Raw genomic sequence first — 21,972 nt, 5'->3', positions numbered from 1 at the left:
TGCATCACAATCCATTCTGAAGAATTCCATGTTAATTGTTATTGAGAAACAAAATGTTGTTTTAAATGACTTAGATTTCTTGTTGGTGATGAGGTTTATGTTTGCTTGATTTGGTGTGATTTTTAGTAAATTAAAATAGGTTCAGTGATAGCACAACAATGGTGCACCTCACTTACACTGGCACGTGCTTTCCTCTGCAGAAAGAAAGAGCTGGAATGACAACCTGCAGCTGTAATCAGTGTGAATGGTTATTGAAAACGCATCATTTTAAATGATAGAAATTTCAAAGCAGTCCAGATTTTAATTGTTTGCAATATTCATTTTTGAGTTTGCCAAAATATGGGCATGCCTGGGGAGTTTATTGTTGTGTCAACATCGTTGGTCACATGAGCCATGATGGAAAAATGATTGAGAATCCCTAGTGTATAATCCTGGTGTTCTTCTAGGCCAGAAATGCTATAGAAGTGTTTATACGTAATTTGTTTTATCTGTACCTTAATGCACAAAGGGAGAAGAAAATACTGATACAATCATTGCTAGCTACAAGTAATTGTTCTGTTTTTCAAACTAAACTATTACTTTTTGCTTTAGTAAGAAAAACATGCAACTATACCTGGACATCCAGGGCTACCCAGCTCACCCTTTGGACCAGGTGGACCGAAGTGACTGGCAGGGTCACCTGTGTTTCCTGAAAGGGATAAAACACATGTGACATTATTTCAGACAATTTAATTTGGTCTCATACAAGTGACAAAAACTTTTATGGTATTTGTCTGCATAGCCTATCTTCAGATATTTTAGGAGAGTATTTCTGAATACTTTTTTCTAAACAAGAACAAATATAGATGCAAGATGCAATGTAAATCACACGCGCACACACACACACACACACACACACACACAGTTTTAGAGTTCATCACGATTATAAGGATCTCCAGGTCTTGATAAGTTTGAGTTTTTAAGTCCTGAAAAAATTTTCAAATTTAGGTTTCTATTTAAGAAATTGTTCAGCATTGAGTGACTATACCCGTAGTCAAAAAAGTGACCAAAATCGTTACTGTTCTGGCTGCTGCAATCATATTTCAAGCTCTCTTATAAGGCAGTTCAACCCAGTGTCCTTGCAAAAAGAAAATCACAAAGGCATACTGCGGCGTACTGCATGGATGACAAGAGACAGCACATTCAGGAGCCACTGTAGGCCATGACTCCCACAGTCCCATGAAGCTACTGGACACAGCCCCATAATGCTTGCAGACACAAGGATCTACATTATGGTTGGGAGCCAGTTTGAAGTGGAGGACTCAAAGCGGAGTGGGAGGAAAGGCAAGAAAATCGACGGGGTTTCAAGAGAATTAGAGAGTGAAGTTAGGTGTATCTTACAGTAATTGTCCATTTATACCCTTTTCTAAAGGGGTCCCACCAGCACCTTGTGGAAGCCTTTCTCCTATCTGACCCTACTCATAGTCATGGCCAATTGCTTGAGGGGTCGGACTCTGACCCACTCCAGATCAACCAAGTCTCTCCTTGAGAAGATGGAAGAAGAAAGTGAGAATTTGAAGTCCTTGGCTATTGGGACAGAAACCTAAAGGATTATCATGAGTTGCCCCGATGTAGAACATGTTGGAGTACACCCCAACATATCCAGAAATATCCAGAAAAGGTACTGCGTAGAGAGAGATGAAGCCAGGTGGTAGACAGACAAGTAAAAATTAGACCATGGGGAAAGGTGAGAAGCCATGGGTTGCCTAAGGGCTAGGTCCCTTTAGCCTTGGCAGAACTATGTCTCCTATCTGTGGGATCCATGAGATATCTTTGACTCCAGGTACCTTGAGTGCATTTCAATTTCTTGTAAGCATGGCCCAATACAAGTATAAAGGAAGTGAGAAAGGGTAAGTTTTTACTGTGAAAGAAAGGTAAAGAGATTACAATAAATGTATAGGTAAGCAGAAAAGAGGTGATTTCTGAATCTTGAAGTTATAAAATATCAAAATCAAATATAAAACCTTTTCTATTTGCAACGATTTCACAAGAAGGGATCTTGAGAAATGATTATTCTTTCTGAAGAAATAAGCCCACACAGTTCATGTTTTTTACAGCATTTAGCATATTATTTACAGAGTGTCTCTCAAAGTAGTAAGACAGAAGATTTTAGGTGGTTCATTACTTAGTATTTTATATTTTAAATTTATTTTAACCTATATCAAAATGAAGGATAACTGCATGTTAACCTGTGAATTTACAGCCATTTAGGCTAAGGCTAAGGTTAAAAAGGTGAATCATTTTAAAGTAGATTTAAAGAAAAATACTAACCCAATGGTATACCAAGGTAGTAAAACTATTAAAGGTTTTATGCAAACATTGCAATTCAAGATATCTGGCTTTTTGATTGTTTACTTGTTTGTCTCAATAAATGGGTAATGAAGCCTCTCTTTCACTATAATATCAGGTATGTTACAATGCAACATTTTTTTTGACACAAGGTAAACTAAGACTCATGGGCCAAATCTAGCCTGCAGCCTGTTTTGTAAATAAAGTTCTACTGGAAGACAGTCACACTCCTTTGTTTACATATAGTCTAAGTTTGCTTTCACACTATAACAACACAGTCGAATAGTTGTGACTGAGACCATATGGCTCAACAAGCTGAAAATTATTATGATCTGGCCCTTTAGGAAAAACATGGTTTGCTGACTTTGACTTAAGGTAAAAAATAACCCAATTGTAAATTACGTCTATCTTGGAACTTCTTTTTTTTTATTATTGTACTTTAGGTTTTGGGGTACATGTACAGATCATGCAGGATTGTTGCATAGGTACATACATGACAAGGTGGTTTGCTGCCTTCATCCCCCCATCACCTATATCCGGTATTTCTCCCCTCGTTATCCCTCCCCCACCCTCCCACCCCGCGCTGTCCCTCCCTTAGCCTCCTCCAACTGACTGCAGTGTGTGATGCTCCCCTCCCTGTGTCCATGTGTTCTAATTGTTCAACACCCGCCTATGAGTGATACCATGTGGTGTGTGATTTTCTGTTCTTGTGTCAGTTTGCTGAGAATGATGGTTTCCAGATTCATCCATGTCCCTATGAAGGACACAAACTCATTGTTTTTTATGGCTGCATAGTATTCCATGGTGTATATGTGCCACATTTTCTTTATCCAGTCTATTGTTGATGGACATTTGGGTTGGTTCCAGGTCTTTGCTATTGTAAACAGTGCCGCAATGAACATATGTGTGCATGTGTCTTTATAATAGAACAATTTATAATTCTTTGGGTACCTTGGAACTTCTTAACACCTGCTAGAAAGTCATGGCTTTAGCCTCTGTGTCCTAACTGGGAATCTAAAAGCTGTACTTATGGAGTCTTTAGAAGAGATACTGGCTCCTGTGGGACATGGGGTTTCTAAGCCAAGGTGGGCACTGCCCACTGATATGAATCTGTTCTCCTTGCAACTGAGCTGTTACTTGAGGGACTGCAGTCACTCCAAGGACTGCCACTGGGACTCTCACTGAGGAGGAGGACCCAAAGAGCCTGCAGGCATGCTGTTTTCTATCTGATGCCCTTGGACCTGAGTGACAACTGTAGAACATTTGGATCTTCAGTGTTTGACTGCCTAAGAAGAGTCCCTTGAGTGTGGTAGTTTCTTTTATATACTTTGCTTATCATGTAAGAGGCACTTGTTTACAATGGTGTAAACACTGAGTTTGACAAGTGGCTTCTGTATCTCCAAACCATACCTTTAGGTCCTCTTGATCCATCAATTCCTGAAAATCCAGGGGGACCTGGAGAACCTGGCTCACCCTGACAGTTTAATGAAACAAAAGGCCTGAATCAGATTTCAAATACAAATGGCACATGCATGACATGATCCAGTTGTAATCCTCTATAACTAATTTGGTTTTTGTAATTTGCAGTGGTAATGAAAATTGAAATGCATTGCAGGCTTCCCACTGCATGTATCTAGTTTTTCAAAGTTGATATAGCTCCTCCAGAATTAGAGTTCTCAATAGCAACTGGCAGCATCCCATTCTCTACAGTTGGTTGTGAAACAGTAATTGTGTTTCTAATTGAATTTTAAATTATAAATAAACAAGTTGATACTAAATACAATAGTATTATAGGTCATAGCATATGAAAGACTTAAAATTCATTTCTTTACAAAAGATGGATAGTGAGTTATACATTTTCCAGAAGTGTAATGTCGGGTACTACACGTATTGTACCTCCTGGCTTCTTAAAGGGTATTTCACTCATGGTTGTGAAGATTGAATATATTTAAAGCAAAATCTGTGATATCTGAAATGGGAAGACCTTAAAGACAGAATTTAGGTGATTTTTTCAGGACAACTTTCATTCCAGTAGACCAGTGGTCATAAGGCAAGTCTTTATGGGGTTGTTTAAACCAGGCTGCGGGATGTGGATTATGCGACCTGGTCCTCTATGTTAGGGGAACCAGGCAGGAGCACTGGTCAGAAATGTCAGTTTCATTGTGGCCCTCTAGAAGGCCCCATTTTTTCCTTGGGCTACACCTCTCATTCTAAAAGCCAGTGAAAAGGCAATGGTATACACTGGCAAATTATAGCTCCTTACGGACATACTAAGAGCAGAAAGGTTTTATTATCTCTTCCCTCACAAAGCAGTAGCCCCTTACCTGGTCACCTGGAAGTCCTGGAAAACCAATGAACCCTCTTAAACCAGTTGAGCCTGGAGGACCTCGGGGTCCAGGAGGCCCTGGCTGACCTTTCCCACCAGGTTCCCCTCTGTGAAATCCAGGTGGTCCATATCTTCCTGGCTCTCCTCTTCTCCCTTGCATCCCAGGAGTTCCTTTATCACCTGAGGAAGTTGAAAGTGTTACAGGTCTCTTTGCTGAAATTTTGAGCTAGGTAGTAGTTAAGCTGAGGGACTTGGTCCTACTTTTAGGAGGCAAAGCCAAAGGTATTGAGAATTCTGATTCCTGCCCTCAGCCGCTTCCTGGCTTCAGTGGCCTCACTGAGGAAAGAAGCTGCCTGGGAACACACTAAGGACTCAGAGGTGGGAGGGAGCACGCAGGACCACTTGCTTCAACTGCTTATTTTACAAACAAGGAAGCACTTACCCAGAAAACTTAAAATATTTGCCCTGTAACAACTAGCTGAAAGAAGCCAAGATGAGCACTTCATGCAGACTAAGTCTGACCCTGGAAGAGCACGTAAATGGGGTTGTCAAAATCCTCACTCTGCCATGTTTCTGTGGACCAGCAGCATGGGCATCGGGGCACCTGTTAGAAAGGCAGGATCCCTGGCTGCCCCACAGGCTGCTGAATCAGAATCTGCATTTTAACAGGCTCGCCACGTGATTGTTCATTGAAGTTTGACAGGCACTGGTTACAATGATATGAACAGTCATTGTGCTATTCACTTTAGAACCAACTACCAAACCTGAAACCAGTATTTTATGTATAGCTCAGGTTAATCCTAGTTTAGAATATCCAAATCTAGGAATTCACAGGAACTTCAGGTAAGCTTTAGCATGGGGAAGCAAAAGATGTACCACAAGGTTTATTAGTGTTTATTTATATCTAAAAAATGGCCTTTTCTCACTGTGGCTCACGCCTATAATCCAGCACTTTGGGAGGCCGAGGCGGGTGGATCACCTGAGGTCAGAAGTTCGAGATCAGCTTGGTCAACACGATGAAACCCCGTCTTTACTAAAAATACAAAAATTAGCTGAGCGCGGTGGCGTGCACCTATAATCCCAGCTACTCGGGAGTCTGAGGCAGGAGAATTGCTTGAACCTGGGAGGCGGAGGCTGCAGTGAGCCAAGATGGCACCATTACACTCCAGCTTAGGTGACAAGAGTGAAACTCGGTCTCAAAACAAAAGGCCTTTTCTAATCTCAGCTTTATTGAGGAAAGTTGCCTAACAGACATGTGACCTATAAAGATGTCAACTTATTTGATATGGTTAAAAACTCTGTTTACCTCTTTCTCCTGGGAGTCCCTCATCTCCAGGAGATCCAGGTTCCCCGGGTTTTCCCTTTTGGGAAATGATGGCCATTTCTCCTTCATCTCCGGGCGGTCCTATGGCTCCTTTAGATATTAATTATGCAAGAGCAAAATGAACAGGAACATCATGCACATAATTCATCCATTACCACAATTCACTCCCAGTTCACAAATTCCCACTTAACCTACAAAGCTGTATTTATGTAGATCACAAAATGTCACCATCGTTGGCTGATTTCCTAAAGAAAGGTCAGTTATCTTTTACATTCCTGACCCCACTTGTCCAGCCACGGAGTCTGGTGTACAAGGTATGCTCAGGGAATGTTTGCCAAATTCAACCAAACTGGTCGGGGTCTTCACTGAGGTTAAGACAAATTTGAAAAGTTCCTGTCTACAAAAAAAAATGTTGCTTTATTCTATAAAATTTGAATTTGCCCATCTCATATTTCCAGTTCCGTATCTCCTAGCCACCCTCTCTTACTTTCCTTATGTTAAAAGAACAGATATTTATCTCAATGTGGCACTCCTCACATTGACTTCCAAAAGACAAGAAGGGCATATTTAACTTCTGCCTGATTTCGTAAGCACTGCCCAGCTGTAGCAGTGCCCAGGCATGGGCTCCTACCAGCTTAACGAGTGCTAATTACCAAACCCTGCAAGCCAGTTGTTAAACCACTGCTAACTTCACATCAGCCATGGTGGGAGCATTTACACCATGGCACTCAGCAAACACTACAAACCACGGTGCTCTTTTTTTTTTTTTAATTTCAAAGAACTAGTTTACTAGCCCATCACTGGGATTAGTCCAAATTTTAATTTTTAGTGGGATAATTGTATAGTAGCATAATAGCACAGCAAACATCACTCATCTAAGTTGGCAAAGAGTGACTGATTGATTCCTTGATTCTACATAAATAATTTACAAGCTAGTAAAACAAAAAATTGTAGTAGCATCAATGAACTAAGAAGAAAAGGTAATTTTAATTCAATATGAGGCTACTTGCCCAAAAGGCTTTAAGGGCAAAAGTCCTTGTGTCTGAAAATTGTCAAGCATTTTTTTCTCAACACTGGAAAGGAAATATCTTCACCTATTGGTGCCGCAGGGCTAAGGAGTAAGAATAAACATTTAACAGGGATGGGGACATAATATTTAAACCATTGGTCTCAAAACTCATTTTTCATAGTAAAGAAAACATTTCTTTCTAATGAAGCTTGGGGAAACTTTATTCATGTCCCAGATGAAAGTGGACTCATGGTAGCTCCGAGGTTGGCAAACTGCAGCCCATGGGCCAAATCCCTTCTGCTGCCAGTTTTTACAGCCCATGAGATGTGAATGGTTTTTACAACTGTGAAATGGTTGAGGGGTAAAACTCAAAAACAAGGTCATATTTTGTGCTGTGAAAATTATATGAAATTCAAATCTTAGCATCCATAAATACCATCTTATTGAAAATTTTATTTTACCTTTGTTTCTGTGTTGTCCATGGCTGCTTCCATGCTGCGAAAGCAGACTTGAATCATTGTGACAGAGACTAGATGGTCTGCAAAGCCTGAAATTGTTACTATCAGGCCTTTTACAGGAAGAGCTTACCAACCTCTGTTCTAACTGAAACAAGAGCCCCCCTTCCCAAAAGGTGAGAAAGTTCTCTGAAACCTAGAAGCTATAAATCAGTGCATTAAAAACCACTTGTTAATTTTTTTCAATTAATAGAGCAATTCATTTGCCATCTATATGTAAAAAGATTAAGAGGTAAAGAAAATAAATTTTGTTTAAATTTCTAAAACAAGCACCATAGAAGTAAAAGGAAGAGGAATCCAACCTTCAGAGAAGTCCTATTTTATTTTTCAGAGATCACATTTCTAGGTTTGGATCAAATACTAGAAACAAATGCATGTTGCATGGCTGTGTTTTATTTACCTTTGGCCCCTCTCACTCCCCGATCTCCAGGAAAGCCAGGCATGCCCTTCTCTCCAGGTTCTCCCTTTGTGCCAGGACATCCCTCTGCACCAGGCTTTCCTCTTTCTCCAGGAAAACCTGGGAAACCAGGCAGCCCCCGGGGTCCTGGTGAAATGACAGCATAAAGTTTTAGGAAAACATTTTATTTTGTATTGATTTTTCTGGCGGTGGTGGGGTGTGCACAGAGTCTCACTCTGTCACCCAGGCTGGAGTGTAGTGGCATAATCTCAGCTCACTGCAACCTCTGCCTCCCAAGTTCAAGTGATTCTCCTGCCTCAGCCTCCTGAGGAGCTGGGATTATGGGTGTGAGCCACCATACTCGGCTAATTTTTATATTTTTAGTCCAGACGGAGTTTCACCATGTTGGACAGGCTTATCTCAAACTCCTAGCCTCAAGTGATCCACCCAACTTGGCCTCCCAAAGTGCTGGGATTACAGGTGTGAGCCACCATGCCCAGCCCTAGGAAAATATTTTAAAGGCTAGTATGATTCTTATATTTGTATTCCTCGTAGTTTATCTAGAGATGCAAACTCCTGCCTAACTCTGAGTTTGTATTCAAAGGAAACAACAGATATCAACCTCACTGCATTTAATAGCTAGGCTTGGCTGCAGCAGGAGGATCCTTGAGGCCAGGAGTTCAAGACAAGCCTGGGTAACATAGTGAGATCCTGTCTCTAAAATAAAATAAAATAAATAGCCAGGCATGGGAGTAAATGCCTGTAGTTCTAATACTCAGGAGGCTGAGGTGGGAGGATCACTGAAGCCCAGGAGTTAGATGCTGCAGTGAGCTATGATCCTGCCACTGCCCTCTAGCCTGGGCTACAGAGAAAGCCTGTCCTCAGTTTCCTAACAACAGACCTGAAGTGTGGCCCCTGTTATGTCTGAGTCCTCATCTCCTAATTGAGGGTGGGGATGAGAGTGGAGACCCCACACAAAATGAAAATGTGTCTGCCCCAACCCTAGGACTTTACTGTGCTATTCAGTCCTCTGAAGTGTTCATGAATTCTGTGGCCCTAACACATTTAAACCCCTTTTCCCATTGACCAGCACAGAATCATTCTGCCACTGGAAATAATGATATAGAGGACAAGAGCCAGAGAGGCATCATCAAGAGAAGGACAAAGCCAAACTAACAGTTATCTCTCTCTGTGTGGTCATCTGTCCAGGCTTCACTTGGCAGTGGATATCATGTTTCTAAGATGGGGGAACATAATGGAAAAACACTGCCTACCCTTTGGACCTGGAGGACCAGGTAGCCCATCATCCCCAAAGGGACCTGGGATTCCTGGGAGCCCTGGGGGTCCATGTGCCCCAGGATGTCCTGGGAGTCCAAGGAGACCCTTCATTCCAGCTGGTCCAGGAGGCCCCGCATCTCCCAGCTGTCCTTTCTCACCTGGAGCACCTAAGACAAACCACAGTGACCACAGTGTGTGAAGGCTGAACACTGGCTTTACACCTGGCAGGAAAAGCATACAGTAGCTTAAACAATGCATTAAACAATAGTAAAACAATATTTGTTAGCTAAAATAACATAGCAACTTTCCATCAATCTAAGAATACATTTTTCTAGATGCTCTAAATAGAAGGGTGACCACTTGAATGAATGTTTCCCAGTAGGGATGAATGAAGATTATAAAAATATTTGTAATGGAAAACAGGGAGAAAGAACAAACATTGTATTTGTATTTACTCTTGGTGGAGGGAAACTAACAGAAAAAAACTTTCCATGTTTTTCTTGAAGCTCTACAGACGAGTGAACTTCAGTCAGAAGTCAGAGCCAATGTCTAGTGTTATTGGTGCTAGAAACATGGCTGTAGTGGAAACTTTGCCTCAATCTTGTTTGCCTCAATCTTAAATTCTTCAAGTGAGTATATTACTGCATTTGGATAGAAGCAATGGGATTTAAACAGCAGAGTAAACAATGTGAATGGTGAAATGAAAATCATATTGGAAATAGCCCCTGCTGTGTTCTGAATGTATCACTCCAAAACTCGTATGTTGAAAGTTAATCACCAATGTGATAGCATTAAGAGGTGAAGACATGGGGAGGTGATTAAGTCATAAGGGCAGAGCCCTCATGAAAAAGATTGGTGACCTTATTGAAGAGTTGCAAAAGAGCTGTTTGCCCCGTCCACCTATGAGGACACAAGGAAGTCACACCAGATCTGCTGGCAGCTTGATCTTGGACTTCCCAGCCTCCTGAATCATAAGAAATAAATTTCTGTCCTTTATAAATTGCCCAGTTTAAGGTATTTGGTAGAGCAGTGCAAACGTACTAAGACAGCCTCCCTGCACCTTGCGTTAGAAGACATTCCAGGGGTCTCTTGTGTTCCTACATCTTTCCAAGATGTATGGATATGCCAAGAATGCAAGGTCCTGATGCTCTTTACCTGGGAAATTTCTCAAGCCTGTGTTTGCAGCAAGCACCCTTGATAGATGATACAGTACTTTCCTCAATAAGAAAAGCAGGCTTTCTCACAGGCTGTTATAAGCAGTGGTTCCCTGGTTCAGGGCTCCTCTCACATAATGCAACCCACCGTGTGTGTGGCCAACTAGTCCACTATGTTGCCCCGTGAGACTTGGGTGACAGGGGGAAATGATGCAAACCAACATGAAACTCATGAGTAATAAAGTCCTTTTTCTCTGACTCAGGACTCATGCTTCTGGCAGCATCCACAAAAGAGTAAAGGGTGAGCTTATTAAATTGTAAGTAGGGTAAGCCCCAGACCCTTCACAGTTCTTGACACTTACCTGGACTACCTGGATCCCCAGGAAGTCCTGGTTGCCCTGGTATCCCTGGAGCACCTCTTTCACAGGAATGGCCAGGTGGACCTGGGACACCTGGAAACCCAGCATGTCCCTCTCTGCCTTTGGGACCTTTGAGACCTGGGAATCCAGGAATGCCAGCTGGCCCTGAAATAATAAAATGCATCCGTGACATTCATGACATAAAACTATACAGATGGCCTACAATGAATTGTTCATGCCTATCAATACTGTAGGTGGACATTTTCATCCTGAATCATTGCTCAAATGAGTTAAGTCTCTGAATGGATTTTCTTATCATAGATGTAATGAGTGCCTTATGAATAGAGAAACAATGCATTGCTAAGTGCGTTACGTGATAAGGTTATGTGGACTGCAAAGTTGCCTATGCAAATGAGAAACCACTTGGTTCCTTGTAATCTTAATTAACCTCTAACTTTGCATCAGGCTTTACACCAAATCTCTACAATATTTACAAACCCAGTTTGCACTGTAAGAATTTGCATTTTATAAGAGATTTCATCACTTGCATTCTCAAATTTCTACTTACTGGAAAGACAGTGTCATAATCTTCAGGAAAAAACATCCCCCATAATTCCACACCCTAACCCCAAAATCTACTTTGTTTTCCTATGTTTTCTTTGTGTTTTGGTTCATATGTTTACATTTAAAAATAGTAATCACAGTGCACATTCATTTCTTGGAGCACGTCAGATCACATGTTAATCTGCAAATGCTTTCCATGTTTTTGTAGTCTTTACAAATATGATTTTAATCGCTAATGGCTGGATGATATTCCTTTGAAAGACAGAGAGTGTGTATGTGTGTGTCTTTGTTCTTTCCAATTATTCCTCTACTGTAGAGAATACTACAAGAGCATTTTTATATCTGTACCCTTCTTGCACTGAACACTTCCCTTAGATATATTTTCACAAATGAGATAGTCGGATCACTGGGTCATTATTTTTATTAACTTACATCATCCTTCACCAGCTACTTTCCAATTAATTGTTTCTTTGTATGTGAATATTTTTATTTACAAACTGCCATGCAAGCTCCTTGAGGGTGCTAACTCTCCTCCTCTCCTCCACGTGTCCTGTGCTAATGCACTCTAGTGGATGCCTAATAAACACTGGCCCACTCACTTTTGGAAGAGTGAAAATGTTGTTTATAAACATCTGGTCTGTGGTCCACATCTTGATCACCATCACCCAAGAGGCCCACTGAAGTTCAGAATGTGGGGCCCCACCCCAGAAATAATGAATCAGAATTCCTCAGACTGGGGTCCTGAGGACAATAATTTTAATGAGCCGCCCCACCCTCGCTTGGTTATTTTTAAGTACGTTAAAATCTGAAAAACTCCACTGGGAATCCTGAAGGATCCTTACTGATTTCAGAAAAGGATATGAATGAGTGTCCAGACCATCTTCCCCTCCTGGGTTTGATACCCTGCTTGCCACCCCAACTGGAATGAACGTCCCTCTACCCTGTCTCTTGTCCAAAGGCAGCTTGTCCTCCAGGCTCAGCTCATGCCCTGCTCTCTCACAGAGTGTTCCCAGATGCCAGCCTACAGCTCCAGCCTCTAAGCTACGCTTCCTCATAGAATCAGGCCTGCCTACCTTCCACCTGGCAACAGCTCCAGGCAGGTTACACAGTCCCTGCTCTCGGCCTTTGCAGCACCAACATACTAGCTGCGGAATCAAATTGAGTTGAAAAAACTACAGCGAGCTGCCCTGCATTTGAAAACAACCAATAAAATGCCAAGGCAAGGCTGGAGATTCAGGTTATTTGAAATGTAACCAGCACCCCATATGAGGGAAAACATTTAGGTAAACTGTTTATATTCAACATGCCTAAAGCAAGACAATCTAAACATTTCTTCAGTGACCCGTTCCAAAACTGAGCCAGTTCTATGCACCAAAAGGAGAGCAAAGCCTTCATACCTTCAGCCCCTGGACATCCCGGATCGCCTCTGGGTCCCTTTATCCCTGGCACTCCTGAAAGACCCCTTTTTCCCGGGGGTCCCAGGTGACCAAATGCAGGGTCTCCCGGGATTCCTTTCTGACCATTCATTCCTGGTGACCCGGGAGGGCCTGGGGGCCCAATAAGGGAGGACCCCCTTTCCCCTCCAAAACCCGGATCTCCCATGTCACCACGGAAACCTATTTAACAACAACAACAAAAATACATTTTAATGATAATGTTCAAGTAGAAAACTAATACATATAAGAGTTACTTTGATAAAAATACATTTCTTAAAAATACAGGGGTACTTACTAAAATTAAGGGCCGTTTAACAGGTAATGTCATTTTGCCACCTTTTGTAGAGAGATAAACTGCAACTTTTTGTTTCTTATAAGCCAATGATTTCCCCTAATTGCTTTCCTTCTCTGGCAGACATTCTGGCTGGACTGAGTAGTTTCAACAACATAATAGACAAAGAATAGCTCATGCTTCAAGGTGGAATGATCCTTGGCAACTTATAAAATTATCATAATCTGAAAGTTATCACAATATAGCTAAGGGTCTAATGTATCAAGAAACACCACTTCCCTATTATCTAGGGATCCCTGGGCCATTTTCTTACTGAAATCATTTATCTGTAGAAATGTTTAAAAATTCCTCATAGATATTCCCACAACAGAAAAAAACAAAAACAAAAAAACTTCACCGACCAGGTGGACCTTGTATTTCCGACGTTCCTGGTGTGCCACGTCTGCCTTTATGCCCATCTGAACCGCTCCGCCCAGGGGCACCTTGGGGACCTGGAAATCCCTTTGGACCTAAACAATAACAAGAAAACACAGACTCAATAAAACAAAATCTAATGTGAACAAAATGAGATGATTTCTTAAAAGTTTATGTTAAGTCCTTTTAGACTATGTCTACTTTATAGAAGTAAGAATGTTGCCTATCCTGATTTACAAAATCATTTTATGAGTCATATGCTCCAAATAAATGTTTTCTAGAGAGTGATTTTGTTAAGGCACTTTCTCAGAAGCCATCCTGTGAAGGATTCTTCCTGAAAGCCTTTGGAATTTGTTCCACCAACTGTAGATGACTTCTTTTGGTATCTTCCCATCCTAGGTCTGAAACACAAATATGCAACCATCGTCTGTCCTTGTAGGGGTAAAGGGACAGTGACCAGCGTCTATCTTGATAAGAAAGGACCAGATTAAAGGCCAAAATCTATTTCCCTGATTCTTACTGAATTTGCCCTTAAATGAAGTATAGGCAAAAAGCGCTTGCAAAAGTAATTGAGAATCTATTTTAAACCTTCTGTGATTTTCTACAAGGAGTTATCTCAGCTAAAATAACTTATAAATCATAAACTTCAATGGAAGTACAACTGTCAAATTAAAATTTGAGTATTCACTTCTCTAGAAGTTACAGCTGCTGAAAGTAATCAGACTTTTGGTATCCCCATCATGACCAGTAAAAATAAAAATGAATGTTCAATCAGTTAACCTGCAATTCTCCACTCCACTGATACAGAATTATATTTCCACACTCTTGCCATTGCCTTGTGGTCGGGGGAGTGTACTTCCCTGCCCTTTTACCCAGGGCTTGGTCATGTGACTTGCTTTGGGCATTAGGAAATGAATGACCCTGATGCAATCAGATGTGTGGAAGGAACCTGTAAGCTGAGCCAGCCCCCTTGCAATTCTGCAATCACATGAGAAAAGCCTGGCCTTGCAATGAGATGCATGTTGCAACCCCAAAACCTAACTTGGAGCTACGCTCCAAGCCAACAGAGACCATCTCAGATCAGCTAAACCCGATCAACCTGCAGACTCATAAGATAGAAAATAAGTATTTGCTGTTGTAACCCACTGAGATTTTGAAATTATTTACACATTATTGTCACGAAATCTGATGGTAGAAAGAGTAACAGAGAGTCAGTTATCATTCATACTTCTAATTAATGGGTCGTGAACTCTAAAGAAATAAAGAAGAGTCAGGCAAAATATCTTAGATTGATTTTGGATTTAATTCATCTAAAAATCAGCGATTGATTCAAATGAAGCTGTTGCATGAAAGTGCAAACAGGGACAGAGATACTCAGGCATTTTTTCAAATGTTTCTGATCAGATGTTGGAAAGTAAAACTTATAATAAATTTTTTAAATGATCATTTTTTACTCGAGGTACAGGAAAGGAAAGAAGATACAGTTTTTTTTTTTTTTTGAGACGGAGTTTCGCTCTTGATACCCAGGCTGGAGCGCAATGGCGCGATCTCGACTCACCGCAATCTCCGCCTCCTGGGTTCAGGCAATTCTCCTGCCTCAGCCTCCTGAGTAGCTGGGATTACAGGCACGCGCCACCGTGCCCAGCTAATTTTTTGTATTAGTAGAGACGGGGTTTCACCATGTTGACCAGGATGGTCTCGATCTCTTGACCTCGTGATCCACCCGCCTCGGCCTCCCAAAGTGCTGGGATTACAGGCTTGAGCCACCGCGCCCGGCCGAAGATACAGTTTTAAAACTTTCAAGGGGCAGACATTTTAACTGATATGTGAGCAAATCAAGGTAAATCTTGTTGCATAAAGATTTGAAAAGCCCATCTGGAGTGTTCTCAAACCAGCAGACTAGAGGCCCAACTACGAATTACTACAAATGCTCTTTTCCCCTATCCATGGTCCCTCAAAACTTTGGAAATAACTTTGGAAATGTTCTAACTAGTTGTCTGAGGATTCATTATTGGTTTCTCTCTCTTGCTGGTTCTTTTATTCCGGGAAGTATATAGGACAGTAACTTCTCACTGATACTACCTGGAGGTCCATCAAAACCTGGAGGACCTGGCCTCCCAGGGTAGGTTACGTTGCAAGAAACTGTGTCACCTGCAATGAGAAAAGAAAAGCGGCATTCACATAACTGATAGCTCAGGGCAATGTGAGACTGTCTTAATGACAACTTGTGCAAGATATTTTTCTGTATAGTATATGTAGAAGTCAAAGAAAAAGAAGACTCCCAAGGATCATTAGATCACTTAAGCTGCTTTCATACAGAATTTGTAGGTTTTTCCTGAAATCTGAATTTCAACTGTCAGAGGAGTTATAAACATAATGAAGAAAAGAAATATATTGATTCTAAAAAGCATAAGTTTCAACAACCTAGAAAAAATAAGGTAGATGATAATAATGTAATGGAGATGTATTATGTGGGTAGTAGATAATAATAATAATAATGTAATGGAGATCTATTACATGTATATCTAACACAATACAATGAGAAGCTTTGATAAATCATGAAATAGCAGAAGGCATTTAGAAGATCTGGCTCTTACTATGAACACGGGGAAATTGTGCAAATGAAGAGGTTGGGCTAGATGTGAATAATAGCTACCAATTATTGAGGACCAGGTACTTCAAACATATTGTCTCATTTTTCTAATGACTTTGCAATCTAGTTAGCACCATCCCCCATGTTAAAGAAATGTTTAAAGAAACTTAAAAAGCAATTCAGGTTATGAACAAAACATTTTCTAGAGAGAGAGATATCATCAATAAGACACCAAAGTTTGGGTCTGTCAGTTCCTCTCTCCTAAAATGGAATGTTTCTCTTTTATAACAGAAATAATATCTTGTAATACATTTCTTTTTATGCTCTCAGATCAAAGATACATGAGATGAATAAAAATAACATCAGATTTTTTTGGGTTCTAGACTATGAATTTATACCTTATCAAATTCCAACGTACTTGCTTGCCTTTCTATGTTGTCAAAACAAGAACTAAGGATATTACTTTATTCTAAAACTTCACAATTAGCAATGTAACTCAAGATATATATACGTATTATAAAAGGAAAAAACTTAAACCTTTTTTTGGCACCTTCTTAAGAGTTTTCAGCTATAATCCTGAAAGTCATTTTATTGTTTTGAAATTCACATAACTGAAAAATGTATTTAAAATATCTTCTTTTTTCTCACTAGAATGCCAACAAATGGTTTTTCATGGACAATGATAGTTTACATGGCATACTAGTTTTTAAAAGTTAAAATATATAGTGTTATCTCAAAAGACTATAAAAAATAATTGTATACTTTGAGTATGCATATATAATATATACATATATGCAATTTTAATATAGTCAGATTGTATGAGTTCATACCAAGAAATGAAGGAAAAGCAATTTTGGCATGTCAGATAAATAAAACAACAAAGATATTTTAGCATCTTAAGGATTTATTTTAAATATTGATTGTGTTGTAATGCTTTTATTTAACAAGGCCCAAGGTTTGAACAGTGCCTGGATGAAACTTTACTTAGTTATTATGCCATAGCTATAATAACTTTGCCAAGAAGAGACTCATTTTAGCTTCCATGATTTCATGTGACATTCTACCACAAAAATATTCAAAATTCCTTTCTAGGTGAAAACATCATAAATAAATTTAAAAAGCAATTCAGGGTATGAACAAACAATGTCTCTAGACAGATAGATATCATCAAGAAAAACCAATCAAAACTCTGACAAATAATAGACATACTGAAGGAATTACAAAATGCAGTGGAAAGTTTTAACAATAGACTAGAACAAGTAGAAGAAAGAATTTCAGAGCTCAAAGACAAGGCTTTTGAATTAATCCAATAAGACAAAAATAGAGAAGAAAAGAAATGAACAAGTTTTTAAGACATATGGTATTACGTAAAACAGCCAAACCTAAGAATAATTGGTGTTCCTGAGGGAGAAAAGAAAAGAACTAATTTGAAGGAGTAATTGAGGAAAACTTCCCTGGCCTGACTACGGATCTAGATATCCAAAGCCAAGAAGCTTAAAGAACACATGGAAAATTCGTTGCAAAAAGATCTTCACCAAGCCATGTACTTATCAGGCTATCTAAAATCAATATGAAGGCAAGAATTCTAAGAGCAGTGAGACAAAAGCATCAGGTAACTTGTAAATGAAAACCTATCAGACTTACAACAGACTTCTCAGCAAAAACCTTACAAGTCAAAAGGAATTGGATCCTATCATCAACCTCCTTAAAGAGAACAACTGTCAGCCAAGAATTTCATATCCCACAAAACTAAGTTTCATAAATGAAGGAGAAATAAAGTTATTTTCAGACAAGGAAATGCTGAGGAAATTTGTCACTACCAAACATGCACTACAAGAAATGCTAAAAGGAGTTCTAAACCTTGAAACAAAAGCCTGATATCCACCAAAATAGAACCTCTTGACAGTTTAGAACTCACAGGGCCTATAACACAATAAAAAGAAAACTATCTGGGTAACAACACGATAAAGAGAACAGTACCTCACATCTCAATATTCATGTTATGTTGAGTATAAATGCTCCACTTAAAAGATACAGGATGGCAAAATGGACAGAAACACCACAATCTAAATATCCGCTGTCTTTAAGAGACTCACCTAACACAGAAGGATTCATATAAACTCAAAGTAAAAGGGTAGGAAAATGTATTCCATGCAAATAGAACCAAAAGCAAGCAGGGATAGCTATTCTTATATCAGAAAAAAACAGACTTCAAAATAATAACAGTAAAAACAAAAAGACAAAGATGGTCACTAAATAATAATAAAACAATCAATTCAGCAAGAAGATACTACAATCCTAAATTTACATGCACCAAACACTGGAGCTTTTAGATTCATAAAACAATTACTACTAGATCTAAGAAATGAGATAGACAGCAAAACCATAATAGTGTGAGACTTCAATACACCACTAGCAGCACTAGACAGATCTTCATGACAGAAAGTCAACAGAGAAACAATGGACGTTAAGTGACATACTAGAACAAATTGTCTTAACAGACATTTACAGAACATTCTACCCAAGAGTTCCAGAATATACATTCCTCTCAGAAGCATGGAACATTTTCCAAGACAGACCATATGAAAGGCCACAAAACAAGTCTCAAAAAATTTTTTAAAATTGAAATCACATAAAGTGTCTTCTCAGATCACAGTGGAATAAAACTAGAAATCAACTCCAAAAGGAATCCTCAAAATTATACACATACATGGAAATCAAATAATCTGCTCCTGAATATCTGGGTTAACAATGAAATCAGGATGGAAATTTAAAAAATACTTGAATTGAATGATAATAGAGACGCAAGTTATCAAAACTTCTGGAATGCAGCAAAAGCAGTGCTAAGAGGAAAGTTTATAGTGCTAAATGCCTACATCAAAAAGTCTGAAAGAGCACAAATTGACAACCTAAAGTCACACCTCAAGGAACTAGAGAAACAAAAATATACAAAACTTAAAGCTAGAAGAAAAGAAATAACAAAGATCAGAGAGAACCAAATGAAATTCATACAAAAATAAATACAAAAGGTGAATGATTAAAAAGCTGATTCCTTTAAAAAAATAAACAATAGACCATTAGCTAGATTAAACAAGAAGAGAGAAGATCCAAATAAGCTCAATTAGAAATGAAACTGGAGACATTACAAGCAACACCACAGAAATACTAAAGATCATTCAAGACTACTATGGATACCTTTATGAACACAAACTAGAAAACATATAGTAAATTCACAAATTCCTGGAAATGTACAACCTAGTGGATTAAATCAGGAAGAAATAAAAACCTCAAACAAATCAATAACAAGCAGTGAGACTGAATCAGTAATTTTTAAATTTCCAACAAAGATATTCCAGGATCAAATGGATTCAAAGCTGAATTCTACCTAGACATTCAAAGAAAAGAATCGGTACAAATCCTACTGAAACTATTCCAAAAGATTGATAAAGAAGGCATCCTCCCTAAATCATTCTATGAAGCTAGTATCACCTTGATACCAAAAACAGGAAAAGAACACACACACACACACGCACACACAAACTACAGACCAATTGCCTTAATGAACATAGATACAAAAATCTTCAACAAAATACTAGCTAAATGAATTGGACAGCATATCAAAAAGATAATTCATCATAATCAAGTGGGTTTCATCACAGGGATGCAGGCATGCTTTAACATATGCAAGTTAATAAATGTGATCCATCACATAAACATAATTTTTAAAAATCATATGATTATCTCAATAGATGCAGAAAACGCATTTGACAAAATCTAGCATCCCTTTACAACAAAAACTCACAACAAACTAGGCATAGAAGGGACCTACCTCAAAATAACAAAAACTATATACAACAAACCCACAGATAACATCATACTGAATGGGAAAAGGCTGAAAGCATTCGCCCTGAGAACAGGGTCAAGACAAAGATGCTCACTTTCACCACTCCTATTCAATATAGTTCTGAAAGTACTAGCCAGAGCAATTAGGCAAGAGAAATAAATAAACAGCATCAAAATTGGAAAAAAAGGAAGTCAAACTATCACTGTTTGCAGATAATATGATTGTACACCTTCAAAATTCTAAGGACTCTTCAAAAAGACTCTTAGATTTGGTAAACCAATTCAGTAAAGTCTCAGGTTATTGTACACAAATTAGTAGAACTGCTATACACCAACAATCAAGTTGAGAATCAAATCGAGAACTCAATTTCTTTTACAACAGCTGCAAAAAATAAAATAAAATACCTAAAAATATACTTAACCAAGGAGGTGAAAGTGCTCAAAAAGGAGAACTACAAAACACTGTTGAAAGAAATCATAGATGACACAAACAAATGGAAACGCATCCAATGCTCATGAATTGGGGTAATCAATATTGTGAAAATGACCACACTGCCAAAAGTAATCTACAGATTCGATGTAATTCTCATCAAAATATGAACATCATTTTTCATAGAATTAGGAAAAACAATCCTAAAACTCATATTGAACCAAAAAAGAGCCTGAATAGACAAAGCAATTAGAAAAATTATGGCAAAAAGAACAAATTTGGAGACATCGCATTACTGAATTTCAAATTATACTACAAGGCTACAGTTACCAAAATAGCATGGTACTAGTATAAAAGTAGGCACATAAACCAATGGAATAGCATAGAGAATCCAGAAACAAAGCCAAATACATACAGCTAACTGATCTTCAACAAAGCATACAAAAACAATACACTGGGGGATGGACACCCTATTTAATTAATGTTGGTGGGAGAACTGGCAAGCTACATGCATTAGAAGAATAAAACTGGATTCCTATCTCTAACCTTATACAAAAATCAACTCAAGATGAATCAAAGACTTAAATATAAGATCTGAAACTATAAAAATTCTGGAAGACAACATTGGAAAAACTCTTGCATACATCGGCTGAGGCAAAGATCTCATGAATAAGACCCCAAAAGCAAATGCAAGAAAAACTAAATAAATAAATGGGACCCAATTAAACTAAGAGGCTTCTGCACAGCAAAATAAATAAGTAAATGGAATAAAAAGAAACCCACAGAATGGGAGAAACTATTTGCAAACTATGCACCCAACAAAGGCCCAGTATCTGGAATCTAAAAAGAACTCAAATCCCCAAGAAAAAAGCAATAATCCCATTAAAAGGAGGGGAAAGGACATTAATAGACATTTCTCAAAGGAAGATATGCAAATGGCCAACAAACATATGAAAAAATGCTCAACATCACTAATCATTAGGGAAATGCAAATTAAAACTGCAATGAGATATCACCTTACTCCTGCAAAAATGGCCATTATTTAAAGGCAAAAAACAACAGATGTTGGCATGGATGTGGAGAAAAGGAAACACTTATACAATGCTAATGGGAATGTAAATTAGTACAACCTCTGTAGAAAATAAGTATGGCGATTCCCTAAAGAGCCAAAAGTAGATCCGTCATTCGACCCAGCAATCCCACTACTGGGTATCTTCCCAAAGGAAGAGAAGTCATTATATGAAAAAGACACTTACACACATATGTTTATAGCAGCACAATTTACAACTGCAAAAATGTGGCACCAATCTAAGTGCTCATTGACTAATGAGTAGAAAACAAATGTGGTATACAAAACTCATGGAATACTATTCAACCATTAAAAGGAACAAAATAATGGCTTTTGCAGCAACTTAGATGGAGCTGGAGGTCATAATTCTAAGTGAAGTAACACAGGAATAGAAAACCAAAAACTGTATGTTCTCACTTATAAGTGGGAGCTAAGTGAGGAAGTATGCAAAGGCATAAGACTGATATAATGGACTGCAGAGACCCAGAAGGAGGAGTGTGTCCCAACACTAAACCAGGAAGAAGTCAAATCCCTGAATAGACCAATATCAGGTTCTGAAATTGAGACAATAATTAATAGGCTACTGAGCAAAATAACCCCAGGACCAGATGGATTCACAGCCGAAGTCTACCAGAGGTACA

The 21,972-nt window shown here is 38.9% G+C and overlaps 1 protein-coding gene across 1 annotated transcript in view; it reads right to left on the bottom strand.

The window, feature by feature from the left end:
- Window positions 1-21,972, bottom strand: part of COL4A4 (collagen type IV alpha 4 chain) — a 137,245-nt gene that overhangs the window by 40,700 nt on the left and 74,573 nt on the right. Inside the window, exons 26-35 of the mRNA XM_064372756.1 lie at window positions 15,479-15,547; window positions 13,384-13,491; window positions 12,652-12,870; window positions 10,694-10,855; window positions 9,174-9,344; window positions 7,903-8,046; window positions 5,961-6,068; window positions 4,653-4,834; window positions 3,739-3,802; window positions 614-688 (exon numbers count right to left, since the gene is read on the bottom strand). Of these exons, the coding sequence (XP_064228826.1) occupies window positions 614-688; window positions 3,739-3,802; window positions 4,653-4,834; window positions 5,961-6,068; window positions 7,903-8,046; window positions 9,174-9,344; window positions 10,694-10,855; window positions 12,652-12,870; window positions 13,384-13,491; window positions 15,479-15,547 (1,302 nt within the window). The remainder of the gene's footprint in view (window positions 1-613; window positions 689-3,738; window positions 3,803-4,652; window positions 4,835-5,960; window positions 6,069-7,902; window positions 8,047-9,173; window positions 9,345-10,693; window positions 10,856-12,651; window positions 12,871-13,383; window positions 13,492-15,478; window positions 15,548-21,972) is intronic.

Source organism: Aotus nancymaae, unplaced genomic scaffold (genome assembly GCF_030222135.1).
Source record: "Aotus nancymaae isolate 86718 unplaced genomic scaffold, 86718_ANA_hifiasm-v0.15.2.pri h1tg000008l, whole genome shotgun sequence".
In the NCBI taxonomy this organism is placed as follows: Eukaryota; Metazoa; Chordata; class Mammalia; order Primates; family Aotidae; genus Aotus; species Aotus nancymaae.
Note: the sequence above shows the minus strand (reverse complement) of the source record. Positions and strands in the feature narration are given on the sequence as shown.